Source organism: Diadema setosum, chromosome 14 (genome assembly GCF_964275005.1).
Source record: "Diadema setosum chromosome 14, eeDiaSeto1, whole genome shotgun sequence".
NCBI lineage: Eukaryota > Metazoa > Echinodermata > Echinoidea > Diadematoida > Diadematidae > Diadema > Diadema setosum.
In genome coordinates, this window is record NC_092698.1 from 7504434 (window position 1) to 7525390 (window position 20957).

At 34.7% G+C, this 20957-nt stretch overlaps 1 protein-coding gene across 1 annotated transcript; it reads right to left on the minus strand.

Moving 5' to 3' along the window:
* Window positions 1-6803: 6803 nt before the first annotated feature.
* Window positions 6804-8609, minus strand: LOC140237592 (uncharacterized). Its single transcript, XM_072317524.1, has one exon. The coding sequence runs from the start codon at window positions 8607-8609 to the stop codon at window positions 6804-6806; it is 1806 nt and encodes a 601-aa protein (XP_072173625.1).
* Between the last annotated feature and the right edge of the window lie 12348 nt (window positions 8610-20957).

The following is a 20957-nucleotide window of genomic DNA, read 5'->3' on the forward strand; positions in this document are numbered from 1 at the left end:
GAAATCCCACGTCAGTTATTTAAGTGATATTCTTTCCAAAAATACGGGTGTTCTTAATAAACTGAAGAATGTTTTTCCAAGTCAAATCCTGCTTAATCTTTATTCTACATTGATTACTCCGTACCTTAATTATGGTATTCTTGTTTTGGGGAATGCACCTAGAAATCTTCTTGACATACTGTTCCGTGTTCAAAAACGCGCCATCAGAAATATCAACCATGTTGGATATTTGTCCCACACGAATGATTAAAATAAGATACTGAAAACATCAGATTTATTTAGTTACAACGTCGGCATATTTATGTATAAATTTTCTGCCAAGGAGTTACCGGATGTTTTCACTCGCATGCTCAGGAAAAACTATTTGATTCATAATTATCCTACCCGCCAAAGTGACGCATTTCACCTTCCACGTACTCGAACAATATTCGCTAAAAAAACGATAATGTATACGGGCCCTTGATATTGGAATGACCTCTCCCCCGAAATAACAAGCTGCTTGTCTTTATATTCCTTTAAACGCAAATTAAAAGAGTCTTTATTGAGTGCATATCTTGCAGAAACGGAATAATTGTAATGTCTTATGTAATATTGTGGTATGTTATTGTCCGATCAAACATTCTTGTCAACACGCTGCAGATTCCATTTTAAGGTCTTGCTGTCAGGCTCTCCGAATTCATCATTATCAATTCCACATTCTACTTCGCTTCCCTCTCCTCCTCTTTCCCTCTTTCTCTCTCTAGCTTTCTATACAGAGCTTGACGGCGGACACCAAATGGCTTGATAGCTGTACATGTTACTTCTTGTGTCTTACTGATAATATCCTGGCGATAGCATTAATGCAACAACAGTTTATAGTGTACATTATGTATATACCTAAGTAGGCTTTATGATTATGCAAATCATGTTGTCCTCCTGAAACCAATGATATCTCGGTCACAGCAATAGTTCAAATTTTAGTTTTGTTTTTGTTTTTTTCTTATTTGGCACTCTTACATCATCTGGTCTTATCTACTATCCGTTCTCCGCTTCTTTTTCACAAACACTGATTACTCGGGGCTTACAGCCAAACAAGCTTGCTTTCATGTAGGTCCCGCCATACTTTTCTTTGATCAACCCCATCTCGATTTCGAATTTGACCAGTTATTACATATAATTACTGTGTTATCACCATGTATATTGTTGTGTTTTGCACATTGTTTACAAGGTGAAAGAACTTGTTTGATTTCTGTTATAATGTCCACAAATGAGAAGTATGGAAATAAAATGAATTGAATTGAATTGAATTGAATTGAATGATAATAATAGTGCAAGAAATCTACTCACACATGCAGGAAACCCTCTCAATCCCCCGCCCCCCCCCCAAAAAAAAAACACCATCCTTCAAGATGGCCTGTCATTATAATTTCTCCAACAACGCCTGACATTTATTCTTCGGCACTTTGCTAAAAAAAAAAAGTGAAATGTTAACCTATGAAGGATCTAATCTTGATGAATCTACATCCTCTTCCAACATACCACGGCGATTCTAGTCAAAGATTTATTTATTTATTTATCTTATTTAATTTTTGCTGTCAGGTATGCAATCATTTAAAAAAGATTAACCACTGACCTTCAGAAACGTTCATCCATTTCTTTTTTTTTTTTTATATATAATGGAGGTCTTTCAGTTATGAAAGTACAACGCAAACATGACAAAATTGTAAAGTATCAAAGGCGAATTAAATATTAAAAAGGCTTACGCATGTCTTTGCAGCGGAAGTCTGAAGTTTGTCGATGTGATATCTGCGAATATAATTATAAGTTCAAATGTGTTTTAAGCATTAAATCTTAACAGTAGGAATTTTACTACATGAAGGAGCTCTGAAACGTGCATTAGATGTGTACATGTAGTTCAGCTAAACTAGTGGTAAGCATACAAATTGACTTGTGACTGTCTATTTGAATATATCATACGCTGCTATATCTACCAAACAAAGAGTATTGTCACAGCCACAAAGTCATACGAGTGTAGATTAGAAAAAACAACAACAACAAAGTAAACAGTAACTCATTCTATCAGGGAAATGACAAGCTACGTATAAATTACTATAACCAGGAGAGCATTTAAACTCGTTGAATGGATTATTTTACGTTGCATAGAGACTCATTTAAATATAAAAACAAACAAAAATATTTCTTTGAAATTCATATGACGATTTTTTTCCCGAATTCAAACTATCAAGAGAATTACGCTTGCAATAAAGACCAAAACAAAATTTGGTAACTTAGGATACGAGTGAAAAATTAGAAGTATAGGATTTGGAATAAAAGAAAACAAAGTTAAACAACATAAGAATGCTTTCTAGCATAGTGCGAAAAAAAATGACACATCCATATCTTCACAGTAGCCTTTCAGAAACATAATTGATTTAGATGTTTGCAATATTTCTCCAATGAATACACCTGAAATACATGTTTTATGAGAATGAGCTTATTAAAAGAAGTAAACAGATAAAAATGGAGATGTTTGTCATAAAAAAAAAAATGTTTTGGCAAAGGCAAAAACAAAATTGAAGTATAAGAAGAGACTAGAAAATAAAGAGCAAAAATTTAGTGAGATTGAAGAAAGAAAGGGGATAGAAGATGAGTTGAAAAGCCGAGGCGAAGAGATAACGTACTATCAGGAGTATAAAGAGATAGAGAAAGAAATCAGAGAACAATGAGTGCACGCCACGTGATTGACACCCACTAGTCATACAGCCCATGAGTCAAGCAGCCCAACAGCCATAAAGTCCAGAAGTCATACAACCTATCAGTCATATAGCCCACGAATCATTCTTTCCACTAGTCATGTTGCTCACGAGTCATACAGCCCGTGAGCTTGACATTACACCACTGGGATTCATGTGACTATAAAGTGTCTAGCTAGTGGTCCTTTTCGCCTATGTATGTATGTATAGGGTCGAGCTCAAAGGCCTTATTTACAAATAGTGTCTAGCTCATTTAGTCTAGCAGCCAGAAAGGGTCCCCGTGCACCCACCCTAAAACAAAATTCTACGATATGTTCGAAGATCGTCAGAACCTGTATTTTCCGAATCCGGTTGTCGCCAGTGAAAAAAAAAGGTTGCGCGCGCGTCTAATTTGCATATTTCTAAGATGGGCGCCGCCCGTTGCTAGGAGACGGATTATTTTTGAATAACTTTAGTTAGGAATAACAAATTACCATAAAAATGGTATCATTTTGAAGAGAATTAAATTTCCTACAAGCTGATACCCCATTTGATGGGATAAATAGATGTTGTCATGAAATATTAAGGAAGGAATTATGTTTTTTAGCATTTTTCTAAAAAGATCCGGAATTTGGTTATAATGTTCTTTTCCATACATTTAATATGCATTTACAAATAACATTTGAATTTTCCCATAATTATCCCCCAAACATAGCTATTATCATGTGAAAACGGCTTTCCAATACATCAATTCCTTTAAAAGTTACACGACATTAAAGGGGATATGGTTCAATAGGTTTTACAGCAATATCTAAGGGTTATAATGTCTCCGCGCGCAATTGCGTAGGTTCTGTATGTGGGGTTTGTTGTAGATCACTGCTATCTATTGATCAAATCTCATCGAAATCGGCGAAGAAAGAAAGAAAAATTACACTTTCTATTCCTTATATGAAATAAAAATGTTTTTTTCTATTCTGTGTTACCAAACTCAATCCATTCAGCTTCCCATATGAACAGTTTCTTGTCTTTTTGGATTCCCTCCAAGAACGTGAAATTAATCACAACTTATCTGATATTAAAAAGTTAAAGAAAAAAACATTTACGTGACAGTTTCCTCTTATTGGAAGATTAAAGTGAAAACAAAGAAGAATCTTATGCTAAAAGCCCTAAGAAAAAAAAAAAACTTGTTAAATGGCCTTTCAGAGTTTAAAATGAAACATGGCTATCTTATTTTTTCATAACAAAATGAAGGGATGTATCTGTGTAGTTCATGTCGGCCCATACTGGGTTACATCATAAATTCTTCAGAAATGGTCCCCGTGCACCCCCCCCCCCCAAAAAAAAATCTACGATAGGTCAAAGGTCAAAGATCAAGTGAAATACATGCTCTCCTATTCATCCAATTAAACCTAGGTCAAGGAAGGTGACCATTCAACACATTTGTGACAAACAGGCCATTATAATATTTTGCCAATTTTGTGAAAATGTAATCACACATTGTCCACATGTACTATAGACCATTTAGGAGAATCATGCATTATGGCGGAGGCATACCAGTCGTCATAGCGACATTTCTAGTTTAATATTACAACGAAGATTACGACTATTGTTAGCAGTTGGTAATTAAGTGGTGTACGAAGACTAACTCAAACAATACATCATTATATGAGTGGCTATAATGTACAATTGATAAAAACCCAATAAATCTGGTTTTTTTTTCCAGGTTATACAGTGCGTATCAAAAAAAGGTAATCCAACTTTGGCGGGCTACTACTTTACAATTGTCAGCTATGGAGAGCTCAATGTTTTAATTCTAATGATATCACAAACCATCGAAAGCTATGCTGCCGGCTGAAAGCAATAACAAATTTACTTCTTGTATATTATAGAAAGAATGGCCACGCAAAAGTAACAAGATTAATGCTCTGTTACTGGGAATTTGAAAACAATAATGACATTGTTTCCATTCCTGTTGTGTCGTTGGTTGTTGGCGTGTTTCCTTTCAAAGAGTGAAAGTAGTAGTAGGTTAATAGATGTCGGCGTTAAAGCTTGTACAATATAACAATATTGGTCAAAGTTTATTATTCCGAAGGTTCATTTTTTTCCCCCAAAGGTTCGTTATTCCGGAGGTTCGTCATGATATAGATAAACGGGCCCAAATTAGTTATTGCTGAAAGCAATAACAAATTTACTTCTTGTATATTATAGAAAGAAAGGCCACGCGAAAGTAACAAGATTAAATGCCCTGTTACTGGGAATTTGAAAACGATAATGACATTGTTTCCATTCCTGTTGTGTCGTTGGTTGTTGGCGTGTTTCCTTTCAAAGAGTGAAAGTAGTAATATAGTAGGTTAATAGATGTCGGCGTTAAAGCTTGTACAATATAACAATATTGGTCACAGTTTATTATTCCGAAGGTTCATTTTTTTCCCCCAAAGGTTCGTTATTCCGGAGGTTCGTCATGATATAGATAAACGGGCCCAAATTTGTTATTGCTGAAAGCAATAACAAATTTACTTCTTGTATATTGTAGAAAGAAAGGCCACGCGAAAGCAACAAGATTAAATGCCCTGTTACTGGGAATTTGAAAACAATAATGACATTGTTTCCATTCAAAATTCAAAATGGTCACATTCCTTGACCTAGGTCTAATTGGATGAATAGGAGAGCATGAATTTGGGAATTTTAGGACTTTAACTTGACTTTGGCCCTTTCATAAGTTTATGCATTAAGTAATTTTCAAGGTATGGAGAAAAAGTGCAATTTTTGTATTGTGTAGAAAATTGTTACCATTTTCATCTGGCCTTTGACCCTAAAATTCATAAGAGAATCACTGTCAGGCAGAACATGCATAAAAATGTACTAAGTTTCAAGATGCCATGAGCCACTTCCGAGACATGGAGGAAGAAGCAAGTTCAGCACTTTCTCTTGATCTTTCATCTTTGACCTTTTTGGCAAAAAAAAAAAAGAAATTGCCAGAGAATCTCTATTTTGGGTTATACATGCATACACCAAGTTTAAAAAAAAGTCCTGCTGGCATTGCATAAATATGAGGGAAATAATAAAATTTTGAAGTGTTGCCCTTGACCTTTGACCCCATGAACCCAAATTCCCTAGATAATCACTTCCAGTCAGTACATGCATAATATATACTATGTTCCATGAAGATACCTTGAACAATATCCAAGATACAGAGAAAAAAAGTAAAATTTTAACATTTTCACTTGACCTTTTCACATTTGACCTTAACCTTATCACCCCAAACTTTTACCAGTGAATTTTAATTAGATAATACCTGTATACACTAAGTTTCAAGAAAATATCTTTAGGCATTGCAGAGATATGAGGGAAATAGTGAAATTTTAAGCATTTGACCTCGACCTTTTGACTTTTGACCTTGAGCATGTGCACCCAAAAGTTGATAGGCAGAATTTCACCCCCAATACACATACATGCCAAATGTCAGTTTTTTTTTGTTTTGTTTTTTGTAACGCTGTCCGCAAAATTCATTACGGACGGAGAGAAGGACGGACGGAAGGACGGACAACCCGAAAACATAATGCCTCCGGCACCACTTCTTGGCGGAGGCATACAAAAGAATCTAGATTACATAGGTGAAGTAATCTTTGAAGATATGTAAATATTGATATGTACGGTATTGAAACTGTCGTGTTGATTATCCTTATGGTAAGTTACCACTCTCGTGGAATTCACTAAGCTGGGTCCACTTTCTCGATTCGCCCGAAATCGTGGTCTTACTCGGGAACTAATCGTGCTGATCATCAGATAATCAAATCTTGATGTCAGTCAAAGACATTGTGTTGATCGTAGTAATTTTTTTTTTCATTGAGTTTTTATTGATCAAATTAACAAGATTACAAAGATATCACAACAAAATTCGAAATGATAAAAATATTACTAATAATAAATAATAATAAAAAATTAAGTCAAAAAAATGAAGAGAATCAAAGCAAAGCAGCATAGAATAAAGTCAATAAGAATGTTGTACATATGCAATGGTACAGTCATAAACAATAATATCGCTTCAATATGTTAAGTTCAGAGTGTTCACCGCAATAACATACCTTTACATCATATGTCAAATCTCCATTTACGGAAGTGAAGTACAAGTTTTCCATTCTTATTAGCAATGCGATACTCAAGATCTTTACATGTTTTTAAATACACCTTAAATCCTTGAAATGAGGGTTGGTTACCTCTGAATTTACACAAATAAATATAATATTTCAAGATAAGGAAATTATAAGTTATAAATTTATCATCTTTAAACCCGAAAAATTTTTCAAAAACGGAGGGGTTATAATTTTTCTTAGTGTTTTGATTTATTACATTAATTATGTCATCCCAAACTTTTTTTACGTGCTGACACTCAATAAATATGTGAATAACAGTTTCTGGTAATCTCTGACAAAATGTGCAGTTGGGGGAGTCCTTCCTTTTGATTTTGTGCAAAAAATCATTTAATGCTATAACTCTATGATATAACTTGAAATAAAAGGAACGAACTCGAGCGTCAATAGAACTTTTAAAATTTCTCAGATGGATGTTATCCCACAATTCTGAATCTGGATTTAACGACAGGTCTTTCCAAAAACAAATTTGTTTTGCTGGAGCACAGTCCTCTGACATAATTGAGTAAACATATTTCGGAACTTTCTTTGCTAAACATAAGTTATTTACTATCGTGTCAAAAATTTCATTATGATCCCAATTTGATATAGTTAACCATGTTTGAGGAATATTGCTCATTAAAGAATTAAATTTTCTCCTTCCTGTGGGTGAAATACCGAAATCAAGAATAAGTTCTTCAAAAAGTTTGCTTCCAGGGAGTGGTGAATCTAAAAGATCACTGACAAAGACTATGCCTCTATCAAACCACTCTTGATAAAAAAAGAATCGCTTTGACTTGGATCTAATATTTCTGTTAAACCATAAACATTGACATGATCCTAAATCTGAAAATTTCACACCAAACTCCTTATTTACTGCTTTCTCCCTGAAAAAATACCAAGTTCTAACAGAATCGGATAATTGAGAGCATGGTAACTTATTCAAAACAGATTCAGGTACATGAGATTTCCATAAAATATCATTCATCTGATTAAAATCTTCTAATACTGAAAGTTCAATTACCTTCCATAAACTACTGTAATTTTTGTCCAAAAGAAGTTTGACCCAAGCCATTTTCTGTGACATGGCAAAAACATATGGATCGATCATTCGCAGCCCACCCGAAGCGAAATCATTACAAACATATTTTCTTTTTACTCTATCTCTTCCACCACTCCAAATAAATCTATAAAATATTCTGTCTAACTCTTTGAAAAATTTTTTTGGGATCTTTATACATAATACTGAAAAAAGATACAACAGTTGAGGTAATAGTAAGGTTTTAACCACACAAATCTTTCCAATTAAGGATAAATTTCTGACGCGCCAACAGTTTAGGGTCGCTTCTATAGATTTCAATTTAGGTTTGTAGTTAAGAGCAAAAACTTTGCTGACATCTAGTGAAAAAACAACTCCAAGGGTTTTGAAAGTATCTGTTTTCCAAATAAGACCATTTTCAGAGTATGGATTTATTTGAGAGCCTCTTTTAGCACCAACCCAAATTGCCTCCGACTTAGATATATTTAATTTACAACCAGAACATACTGCAAAATTTTCAAGCAAATCAAACAAATGATCAAAAGAACTGAGGGAGCCATCTAAAAAACATGTGGAATCGTCTGCTAACAATGATATTTTCACTTCTTTTCCTTCTACAGGAATACCTTTGATATCATTATTTTGTCTTACAGCTAAAGCCATTGTTTCTATAACTAATAAAAACAAATATGGAGAAATAGAACAACCTTGAAAGATTCCTCTTTCCATCATAACAGGTTTAGTAAAAAAATCCATTATTTACAACATAACTCTTTCGGCTGGAATAAAGAATTTTAATCCAGTCAACAAATTTATCCCCAAAATTAAATCGTTTTAGAACTTTTAATAAATATTCATGGTTGACACTATCGAATGCTTTTTGTATATCTAAGAGGAGAATAGCACCAGGGATGTCATGACTTTCTGTATATTCTAATAAATCCATAATCAGTCTAATATTATTTCCAATATTTCGTCCCTTTAAAAAACCAGATTGGTCCGAGTGAATAAGTTCATTAATGCAGTTTTTCAATCGATTTGCCAAAAGCTTTGCCAAAATTTTATAATCCACAGTCAACAATGATATGGGCCTATAGTTTTTTAAATACATCTGGTCTTTATCTTTCTTCGGGAGAAGAGTAATAATACCGTTTCGTTGTGATGAAGACAAAAGCCCACTGTCCAATGAAAAATTAAATGAATCCAGTAACAAGTCAGAAATATCAGGCCAGAAAACTACATAAAACTCCACCGGTAAACCATCATATCCTGGAGTTTTATTGTGTTTCATTGAGGTGAGTGTTTCATATATTTCTTTTTTATAGAAAGGTTGTTCCAAAAACAATTTATCATTTTCTTCTAATTTGGGTATTTCAAGAGAGTCTAAAAAAATATCTGTGCTGTTGTTGTCTTGTCCTTCTTGATTTTTATACAAATTCTGATAAAAATTATGAATTTCTTCTAATATATTCTTATGGTTAGATATCATTTCATCATCAGAATTTTTTATTCTATGAATGTTTTTTTTCTCCCCATGCCTTTTCTCTAAATTACAAAAATATTTGGAACTTTTTTCTCCTTCTTCAATCCAACGCATTCTTGAGCGGATAATAAGGCCCTGAGTTTCATATTCTAAAATTTTATTTAAATCAGCTTTCAAATGTTCAAGGCGTTCAATAAACACAACATTGTCAGGGTCATTATTTATATGCATGTTAATATCATCTATCTCTCTAAACAAATGATCGTAGTAATTTTTCGAACAGTCCAATAATTCTTCTACGATCAACACGATTACCACCATAGACCTCAAGATGTGATAAGCCATGATAAGATCACCACGGTCACTCGTAGACTAAGAATCGATTTGTGGTAGATAGTATACATGTATTAGCATATCGAGACTCGCGACAATGGCAACCTAGTGAAAGTGTTTAACGTGCCATGTCAATAATCTTTTGGGTATCGATAATGCACATTTATAGTTACTCTATCTAAAAAGGACCGGCGGACGAGTAGGGCATGGATATCTGAAAACATTGGATGGTGTATTTAATTCATGCATGAGTTAAAATGTTATTCCAGCGGAACTTACATGCGCTCTAAAAGTGGATTGCACGTCAGATGCGCCTATAGCAGATACACTTCAAATCATTTTAGCAACTAATTTCTGTGGAAAACATGAAAATATTGTATTCGTTGTGGTTAAACATTTACACTCTGAATATGTCTAATGTTTAACACATTAGTCATACACGTACATCCTTGAACACAAACACACACAACACAAAAGTATACAAACCTGCATAAATATAAACGTGATATATATATATATATATATATATATATATATATATATATTTATATATAGATATAGATATATTATATATACATAGTTATAGTATATACATGCACACATACATACATACACGCATGCATAGTTAATGTTCCCTCAGACATTTCCCTCATGTTTTATAGATTCATGCATTAAGGTCTACTTAACCATAACATTTTTTTTTTGTCTCTCTCTCTCTCATTTTTGTATAATATTGATTATTAGTCACTCCTAACGGATTTAACAACCAAGTTTACGTTGTATTGCATTTAAATCAACCCATGAAATCATTTTCTATAAAAAAAAAACCCACAGAATTTGAAAGCGACTGGATTTGACTTGCAACTATTCGTTTTTATCAATGCCATTCCTTGGTATTTGTAATCTATCTATTAGTTTCTTGGCAATAATAAACGTATGAGCAATATGTTTAAAAACCATCAGGCGAACCACCAAAGAATGAGAACACGTATGTGCGATCTTATCTTAAAAAGATAAATTGATTTCATGCTAGAGCATGGTGAGAAATATTTCGCTTGTGCGGTATACATGTAACTCTTATTTCGACATCTAAATAAAGCATTCGAGTTTGATGTTCCATGAATGCATTAATGGCGTATTGAATAAATTCACGAAATTCATGACTGAGCTCATTTCCCCTGCATGAATGCCTGTGTGCGATACTGGAGGTGTGAGTATGTGTGTGAAGATGATCAGAAGAATGAGAGTTGATGAAGAGAAGTTTGATTAATATCGATATGTTGGAAACCCCTATCCAGGTAAGCCCGTTTCGGCCGTCATGAAATTACACCTCTCGTAATGCCTTCATTATATTTGATGAAAAAAGACGTAAACTAAAAGTGAAGCTGAGTAGATCAAAGGTGATAGCGAATAAAAAATTTAATTTGTTTTCATATTCTACAAGATTTAATGATATTTAATCAATAATGTGGATGTAAGAAGTGATAGGGTCTCATACTTGCAATGATTATTATAGTATTACACGCGTTACGCAAGTGCGGAAGTCGACATTACCCTTAAATTTCTGTATAACCGTATTGAACCTTTTCCCTTTAATGTCGTGTAACTTTTTAAGAAATTGGTGTATTTAATAGCCGCTTTCACAGAATAGTACTTATCTATGGGGTTTAACTTAAGGAAAATTCCGATGTTATTTGTAAACAGAAATTAAATGTATGGAAAAATCATTACTGAAATCTGTATTTCTTGGGAAAAATGTATTTAAAAAAGCCTTCCTTCCTTAGTATTTCATAACAACAACTATTTATTACATAAAACGGGGTATTAACTTGTAGGAAATCTAATTCTCTTTAATATGATACAATTTTTATGGTAATTTGATATTCTTAACTAAAGTTATTCAAAAATAATCCGTATCCTAGCAACGGGCGGCGGCCATCTTAGAAGTATGCAAATTAGACGCACGCGCAACCCTTTTTTTCCGCTGGCGACAAGCAGATTCGCAAAATACAGGTTCTGACGATCTTCGAACACATCGTAGATTTTTCTTTTTTTTGGGGGGGGGGGTGCACGGGGACCATTTCTGAAGAATAGTAACCCAGTATGGGCCGACATGAACTACACAGATACTTCCCTTCATTTTGTTATGAAAAAATAAGATAGCCATGTTTCATTTTAAGCTCTGAAAGGCCATTTAACAAGTTCTTTATTTCTTAGGGCTTTTAGCATAAGATTCTTCTTTTTTTTTCACTTTAATCTTCCAATAAGAGGAAACTGTCACGTCAATTTTTTTTCTTTAACTTTTTAATATCAGATAAGTTGTGATTTTGGAGGGAATCCAAAAAGACAAGAAACTGTTCATATGGGAAGCTGAATGGATTGAGTTTGGTAACACAGAATAGAAAAAAAAAAAACATTTTTATTTCATATAAGGAATAGAAAGTGTAATTTTTCTTTCTTTCTTCGCCGATTTCGATGAGATTTGATCAATAGATAGCAGTGATCTACAACAAACCCCACATACAGAACCTACGCAATTGCGCGCGGAGACATTATAACCCTTAAATATTGCTGTAAAACCTATTGAACCTTATCCCCTTTAATGTCGTGTAACTTTTAAAGGAACTGGTGTATTGGAAAGCCATTTTCACATGATAATAGCTATGTTTGGGGGATAATTTTAGGAAATTTCAAATGTTATTTGTAAATGCATATTAGATGTATGGAAAAGAACATTATAACCAAATTCCGTATCTTTTTAGAAAAATGCTAAAAAAACATAATTCCTTCCTTAATATTTCATGACAACAACTATTTATCCCATCAAATGGGGTATCAGCTTGTAAGAAATTTAATTCTCTTCAAAATGATACCATTTTTATGGTAATTTGTTATTCCTAACTAAAGTTATTCAAAAATAATCCGTCTCCTAGCAACGGGCGGCGGCCATCTTATAAATATGCAAATAAGACGCGCGCGCAACCTTTTTTTCCGCTGGCGACAACCGGATTCGGAAAATACAGGTTCTGACGATCTTCGAACATATCGTAGAATTTTGTTTTAGGGGGGGGGGGGGGTGCACGGGGACCCTTTCTGGCTGCTAGACTAATTGGCCTGTTTCACTTAGTGTCTGGCTAGTGGGCCTGTCTTACTTGGTGTCTAGAGCGAGTGAGATTTGGGCTCGTGGACCTTTTTTTATCAATGTCCAGCTCGTGGGCCGTATAACTCGTGGATGTCGAGCTCGTAGGAAGACCCAAGAAAGAAAACTTCAATGGGGACAAGAGTCCAAAATTCTTTCTTACAGTTATCCATGGAAGTCCGAGATCTGTCGGCAGTTTGGCTTGACAACGACGACGGGAATGATTTTGAGCTGTCCATTTTGTCGATAACGATCGTATGTATACTACTGTCCTCCGTGCTCAGTGATGGGAGATCAGATAATGCAATTCGACTTTGCAAGTATTCTTCCGTCTCTCTTTGATCTGTCTCTCGCAAAATCCTTTTGAAGTTCTCTCTTCGAATAGAAATTGACAGGAAGAGGATTTGTTGTTTAGGTCCTAATTTAGTTATATTCATATTTCTAAAAATATAAACAAATTCATTGTGGTAATACAAAAATACATAACATGCACAAAACGCATCTATAAAAATATACAATTAAAATTGTACATTAACGGTCATTGTGTTGATATTGCAGACAAATGAACAAAGCGAGAGAGAGAAAAAACAAACATGAAGGAAAAACATCTCGACGGAAGAATTTCATGAATTTGAATAACAAAGCAGTACCCGCTGCATGCTATAAGGATTAGAACCGACACTTGCTGTCGGGCGAAAGCTCGGTGGTCTAGTGGAGATGACGCCAGTCCGGTGATCAGGAGGTCGTAGGTTCGAATCCTGCTCGAGTATGTACGCCCATGATTTTTTATCATGGCTACTACTAAAACACTGATCAATTCAGTGTTTATTTACGTCGATGTGGGGCAATTTGTCAATCAGTTGCAATGAAAAACATCTCGACGGAAGAATTTCATGAATTTGAATAACAAAGCACTACCCGCTGCATGCTATAAGGATTAGAACCAGCACTTGCTGTCGGGCGAAAGCTCGGTGGTCTAGTGGAGATGACGCCTGTCCGGTGATCAGGAGGTCGTAGGTTCGAATCCTGCTCGAGTATGTACGCCCATGATTTTTTATCATGGCTACTACTAAAACACTGATCAATTCAGTGTTTATTTACGTCGATGTGGGGCAATTTGTCAATCAGTTGCAATGAAAAACATCTCGACGGAAGAATTTCATGAATTTGAATAACAAAGCAGTACCCGCTGCATGCTATAAGGATTAGAAACAGCACTTGCTGTCGGGCGAAAGCTCGGTGGTCTAGTGGAGATGACGCCTGTCCGGTGATCAGGAGGTCGTAGGTTCGAATCCTGCTCGAGTATGTACGCCCATGATTTTTTATCATGGCTACTACTAAAACACTGATCAATTCAGTGTTTATTTACGTCGATGTGGGGCAATTTGTCAATCAGTTGCAATGAAAAACATCTCGACGGAAGAATTTCATAAATTTGAATAACAAAGCAGTACCCGCTGCATGCTATAAGGATTAGAACCAGCACTTGCTGTCGGGCGAAAGCTCGGTGGTCTAGTGGAGATGACGCCTGTCCGGTGATCAGGAGGTTGTAGGTTCGAATCCTGCTCGAGTATGTACGCCCATGATTTTTTATCATGGCTACTATATACTAAAACACTGATCAATTCAGTGTTTATTTACGTCGATGTGGGGCAATTTGTCAATCAGTTGCAATGAAAAACATCTCGACGGAAGAATTTCATGAATTTGAATAACAAAGCAGTACCCGCTGCATGCTATAAGGATTAGAACCAGCACTTGCTGTCGGGCGAAAGCTCGGTGGTCTAGTGGAGATGACGCCTGTCCGGTGATCAGGAGGTCGTAGGTTCGAATCCTGCTCGAGTATGTACGCCCATGATTTTTTTATCATGGCTACTACTAAAACACTGATCAATTCAGTGTTTATTTACGTCGATGTGGGGCAATTTGTCAATCAGTTGCAATGAAAAACATCTCGACGGAAGAATTTCATGAATTTGAATAAACATGAAGGAAACCTACGAAAGTTAGCATTTGCAGGAATTGCAAGTTTACAAGGAAATATGAAATCTTAGTATCAATATGGAGATGGGAAATGATTTTACACTTGCCAAAAACGAATGTTCGTTCCGACGGACATTTAAATATTTTATATGTTTAACGCTATACAGTATGTCCCCCAAAAAATTACAATCAGATTTTCGCATTGATAACACCCAATATGATTAAACTGTCTTAAAATATAACATCTTAGCTCTATTTTGCAGAAAACCCCATTCAGTTTGGTTAAGCTGTCACACAGAAATATGGATTGTTGTAAAGCATGTCATGAGTCTGATTCTTCCAAGTGTAGCACTTCGATACTCTTGTGTGTGAATAAAATAGACAGAACTTGGAGGAAAGAGATTCCCGACATCTTCTATAAAATTCCTCATATCTCTTTTACCACTGAAGCAAATCTAATGGGGTTTTCTGTAAGATGTGGGCAATGAGTTATAGTTGCATACCCTTGATTTATATTTAGATTCTCTAATTTTAAAGATATTATTGCGGAGGGTCCCGTTAACGATCAAAATATCATAATGGATTTTAGTTTTTTTCTGTACCCACTAACTCCACACTCTAAAAACGCAAATGTTGAATCAACATTTAAAAGGGCCGAGGAGTGACATCATTTTTTGAAGTGTTGCATCCAACTTTTAAAATAACATTTTAAATGTTGAATCTAGCAGGAAAACCAACACTTTGAAAATGTTGTCACTCCTCGGCCCTTTTAAATGCTAATTCAACATTTGTGTTTTTAGAGTGCATAAAAAATAAAACTTTCTCTCCTTTCTACAAGATGTCATCAACAGTAGAGTGGGCTATAACAGAAGCACAGTGCATTATATGTCATGCAACTTATACCTTGTTGACTAATGGAAAAAAATATGATAGCACCTCAAAAACTTTCGATAAGTGAAGGCCTTTGTTACGAGGGAAATAATTCAGGGTTGAGTCTATGGCAGGAAGAGTCGTAGAAAAAAAATGCCTTGTATAAAACCTGTTGAGCTGGTAGGCCTGGTTATGAAGGCCCTTGCATAGCTTTTTAAATGTAGTTATTTTATATGTTACTTATTTCTGCTATATCTAATGTTGATGACATCACGCAGGTAAAACATTTTCTTTATCAGGAGTGGATTATAGCGGGTGCAGAAAAAAAAAAAGCATGAAAAATTATATGCTTGTAGTAATGATCATAATGATAGTTAAAAGAACAACAGTAACAATAATGATAATAATGGCAATAATAATAATAATAACAATAATAATAGTGATAATAAGATCCTTAATTTGTAAGGTGAAGATCAATTCACATCAGCAGAAAACATCATGGAACGGGGTTTCACAGAAGCAGCATTGTCATGCCAGGGCCTTGTAACGTACAAACAGTACACTGTGTACCACTCGGTGTTGATAAACTCTCACCCATCCGCATCACACTATCTACAATCTCGGCATACACTACTGTATCTAGAAGGATTTAATCTACACTAGAGATAAACTTACCTTTCTCCGTCCGACATGACGTTAGGGTCGTGATCAGTTGGGGCGATCAGGTTGTGCACACAGACTGGATTATTTCAGTAACAAATACTGTGAACAGAACCCAGCAATATTATTTTGATACAGTGAGAAAGTAGCTTGAAATAAAAAGGTATAGAGACCAGAAGTTAATAAAGAATGTTCGCATGAACTCTTTTACATTGTACATGGTACAGGTACATGGGGATAGGGGAATCCCACAAGATCAAAGGTCATACATGTACGCTTCTTTTTTTTCTCTCTCTCTCTCTCTCTCTCTTCCTCTCTCCCTCTCTCTCTCTCTCTCTCTACGTGAACATTTCGCTATGTGTGTATGTTATTGTGTATGTACTGGTATCTCTTTTTTTACCTTGGAAATGTGTAGAACTGGATCCCTGTTTCTTTCTAATGCAAAAATCGTTGAGTGTGATTCGGTACAGAAATCAATTACATTATCTATATAAAAATACATGTCGCCCAACAGTGGTAAGAGTAAGAATATGATATGTTGTTGTTGTTGTTGTTGTTGTTAGAACCAAAACAGGCAAATGACTCTACTAAAGGTCAACTCAACTCAAAAGATAGACCTACTCATGAACGACGTGGCCTCTCTAAAGCTGGATTTCATGACCACCCATGCAATCAGTTTCTTTTGCGAAATTATGGGAGGGGTACAGATCGTCTCCTTCGTTTTTAAGATTAGGGATAATGACTACAAAGTGCAATCATTTAAAAAAGATACAATTGAAGAATTACAAATGATCTTCATTATTTATACCTTAATTGAGTGCAAAGCGAAAATTAGAATGATTTGTGAATTGAAAGCATGTAGATGTAAATATAGTTCTAAACCAAAATTGTTGCACTATACATGTATGTTCTGAGAAAAAAAAAACAAAAAAACTAGGGATGAGTATGCCACTATACATAACTGCAGGTTAAGCACTGCCCATTCCGCACTACAGCTGTGCCTGGTAGAGCGTTGAAATTAGTGTTCCCTTTTAGTTTGGATTTTTGCTACTTGGTACAAAAATACAAAGTTTGAAAGGCATAACTTACCATTTGCAGATGAAACAAAACCCCAGCATTAGTGCTTTAAAATAGTTCTAAAATGTGAGTTAGGGATAGAAACAACCACTGTAGAAATTTGAATGTGTAAAACCAATGTTAAGTATTGTTAGATATATAAAATGTGAACAATAGTTATGATAGTTACGGCTTATTGAGACCATATCTCCTTATATGTTAGATTCTATTGCAAAAATGTTATTTGGTAGGATGTTTTGTGGTACAACAGACCTATACATACATATCAAACTTAAGCATTTTTTGAATCATTGCTCAAAAAAGAACACTCGAGTGGATAAATTGGTAACAAATACTGATGGTGTAGAAAGGTTTGTCACAACAGAATAAGATATAGCTGAGACCTTCAATGACTTTTTCGTGAACATTGGCCCAAAATTAGCAGAAGTTATTCCAGCAGGAAGTGGCAATCATATGGAATATCTCTCATTGAGAAATGAAAAATCATTATTTTGGGCACCAGTTACACCTGGGGAAATCTGCAATTACTTCCAGGCATTGGATAATAGGAAAACACATGGTTTTGGCAATATACCAATACGTTTGTTAAAGGACTCAGCGCATCTAATTTCTGAGCCACTGACTTATATCTTCAATTTGTCACTGGAAAATGGAGTTTTCCCAGATGCTCTGATAATAGCAAAAGTTACTACAATTTACAAGAAAGGTTCAAGGAAAGAAACGGGGAAATCATTAATTAATTTGAAAAGACAAATTATATATATAAAAAGTGAAAATTGGGAAGTTACTGTGAAAGGAACAATGAAACTATCAGATAATGGTCATAAGTAGAGTGAATTAGTGAATCTTTTGTTGGAATATGCATTGATAGTCATTTGACTTGGAAAAGTCACATACAAGCTGTAAATAAATGTGTAAGACGGAAGGTTGGTATTCTTTTTAAATTACGACACTGTTTCCCACAACATACACTAAATTCTCCTGTACACATCTTTTATCCAGTCTAACATTACATATGGAATTGAAGTGTGGGGGAGTACATGCAAATCGTATTTAAACTGCCTTTGTCTTAGTCAGAAAATGGCCATGCGAGCTATCACTTTCAGTCCACTCAGATCACCTTCTGATCCCCTGTTTGAAAAACTGGGAGTAATGGAGGTAATTGAATTATATAAACTTTACATATGTACATTCATATTTGATTTGCCAGAGTGAAATATGCCACATTATCTAGTAGTTGATTTTCTGAATATTCGACATTCTTATTCAACAAGGGACAAAAAAAAGAAGGCTTGCTTTATCTATACCAAAATGTAAAACTATGTATGGTCAACTCTCACTTCCTTATAGGAGTTAGATTGTGGAATGCTTTGCCAAAAAAAAAAAAGTTAAGGAGAATTACTATCAGGAAAATCCCGATGTAATTTAGCAAAACACATCAAATCTGTATAGACAATAGTACTACAAATCAATAACGTTGTAATAGTATTTTATACGTATTCTATTTATTCATTATATAAGTAACACATGTTAAAGGAACAACACCTACTAGCACCTGTGCTACCTCTTGGTTCTTTTAGCAACCTCATTGTGTGCATTATTGGCATACTGTAGCTCTTTTTTGCTAATTAGTTTTAGATTACTTAGCTATTTATCCATTATTCGATATGTTTTTAGATCGTTTAGACAGTAAATTTTATGTGTGCTAATGTTGATATATAAACATGTATTCAATTTTTTTTTGTATACGGTGTGTTGTTGCTATAAATAAACTAAAAATCAAACTCAAACTCAAATCAAAGGTAAACATGACCTTTAGGAGTCATTCTGATGATTGTGAGCACTTTATATCCACTTATATATAAACATCACAGGTATGATTCACTGAGATGTCATTTAGCTAGAATGGGTGAAATATTGAAGCTATGGGTTACAAACAAGTAACTTGTCTGTATTCTTGGGATATTCTTCTTTATTGATTATTGACACCAGTGTGTTAACCACTATCAGAGCTTTGGAAAGTCATTGTGTGAATGGGAACAAGTTAAGTTTCGGTACCTGATGGTAGACCTATGCTGATGAGTTTACAAATAATGATTGCAATAAGATTATTTTGTTATAGTGTAAGATTATCTTTATACATTAGATTTATACTGTTGAGTATATCAATTTTAATAGATTGATATGAATTTATAGTCATTGAAGATCTATTCAAATTACTGAGGACAATGCAGAGAAATATAACATTAAAAGCTCGTGTAGTGCAATAGAACATGTAGATATGGTATCTGCGTTCAATGAATAATTCAATATTGTTGTCATAATCAGTGGTATTAAAAGTAGGGATCATTTTCTTACAGCTGGAATTGAACAAACAAGTTTGAAAAGTTGTTATATACTTATCCTATCTCTAAAAAATAAATCAAGTGTCTATTTGTATGCTATCTCAATTTCAACTTCAATTCCAACCTTTTTTTCCATTTTCAATAGGATATTATAGTGTATAACGACATGCATTTGAATGATATACATCCCTTAGCAAAAATAATGTGTTCATGTCTATAATCGTCTAGAAAAGACCACACACACACACATACACACACGATATTCATTTTAGATAAATATTAATATAAAATATGAAAACAAAATAGAGGGCCCAACTCTAAAGCCTGTACTTGTAATATACCGTATAGGTCCCTTTAAATCGAGAGGAAATAAAAACTATGAAAAACTACAAAGAATGATAAAGAGAAAGAGAGGAAGAGAAGAACAAAATAGAACGAAAAGAAAAGAGCCAAAAAAAAAAAGAAGAAAGAGGAAATCGAAAAAAGAAATTAGTTAATATTCGTGTCATAAACAAAAGCCCAGATCAAAGTCTGAATCAAGATAAGGTTAAAGCCAATACAGAGACGATTAGCCGGAATAGCTAGGGCGGCACAACCTACCATGAATTGCTTCCCATAGGCTGGAGATAAAATGGCAGACAGTAAAATAATATCTTCCCACATACACTGTCAAATTAAGCTAATCATGTTAACTGCAGACTTTCACTTACTGTTTTCTGCTCTGCATTGCGTCTTGTCGGGACTGGACAGTCAAATTGTTGATAATGATGAACGTGATTAAAAGAGGAGACCACTAAACTTGAAATTAGGTCACTCCATCGACACATTGACAAGGGAAATCGGCGAGTATGAAAAAAGATGGCGAACTGTCTTCTCATTTGTTTGCCGTATTGATACAAAGTCGGGGAATCCCACAAAAGGTCAACGACGTGAAACGTGACATCTATGTTTCGTTTGCATACTGTTCTTCATAATTAATGTGCTCAGTCATGCATGACATTTTGTCAACACAACTAGAATTGGTACCAACTGAAAGAAGAAGAGTTCTGCTTTCCTCACAACCAACATTGCGCTCTCCATATTTGACAATTATGTAGCCATTTTGAGTCTACCTTTACTGTTGATACGTACTGGGATGTAGATATTGATATCAGTGTTTGAAAAACAATACGGATTACTCGTGATCC

Coding starts and splice junctions, on each gene's coding strand:
- LOC140237592 (XM_072317524.1), bottom strand. CDS start 8,609: ATGGAAAGAGGAATCTTTCAAGGTTGTTCTATTTCTCCATATTTGTTT.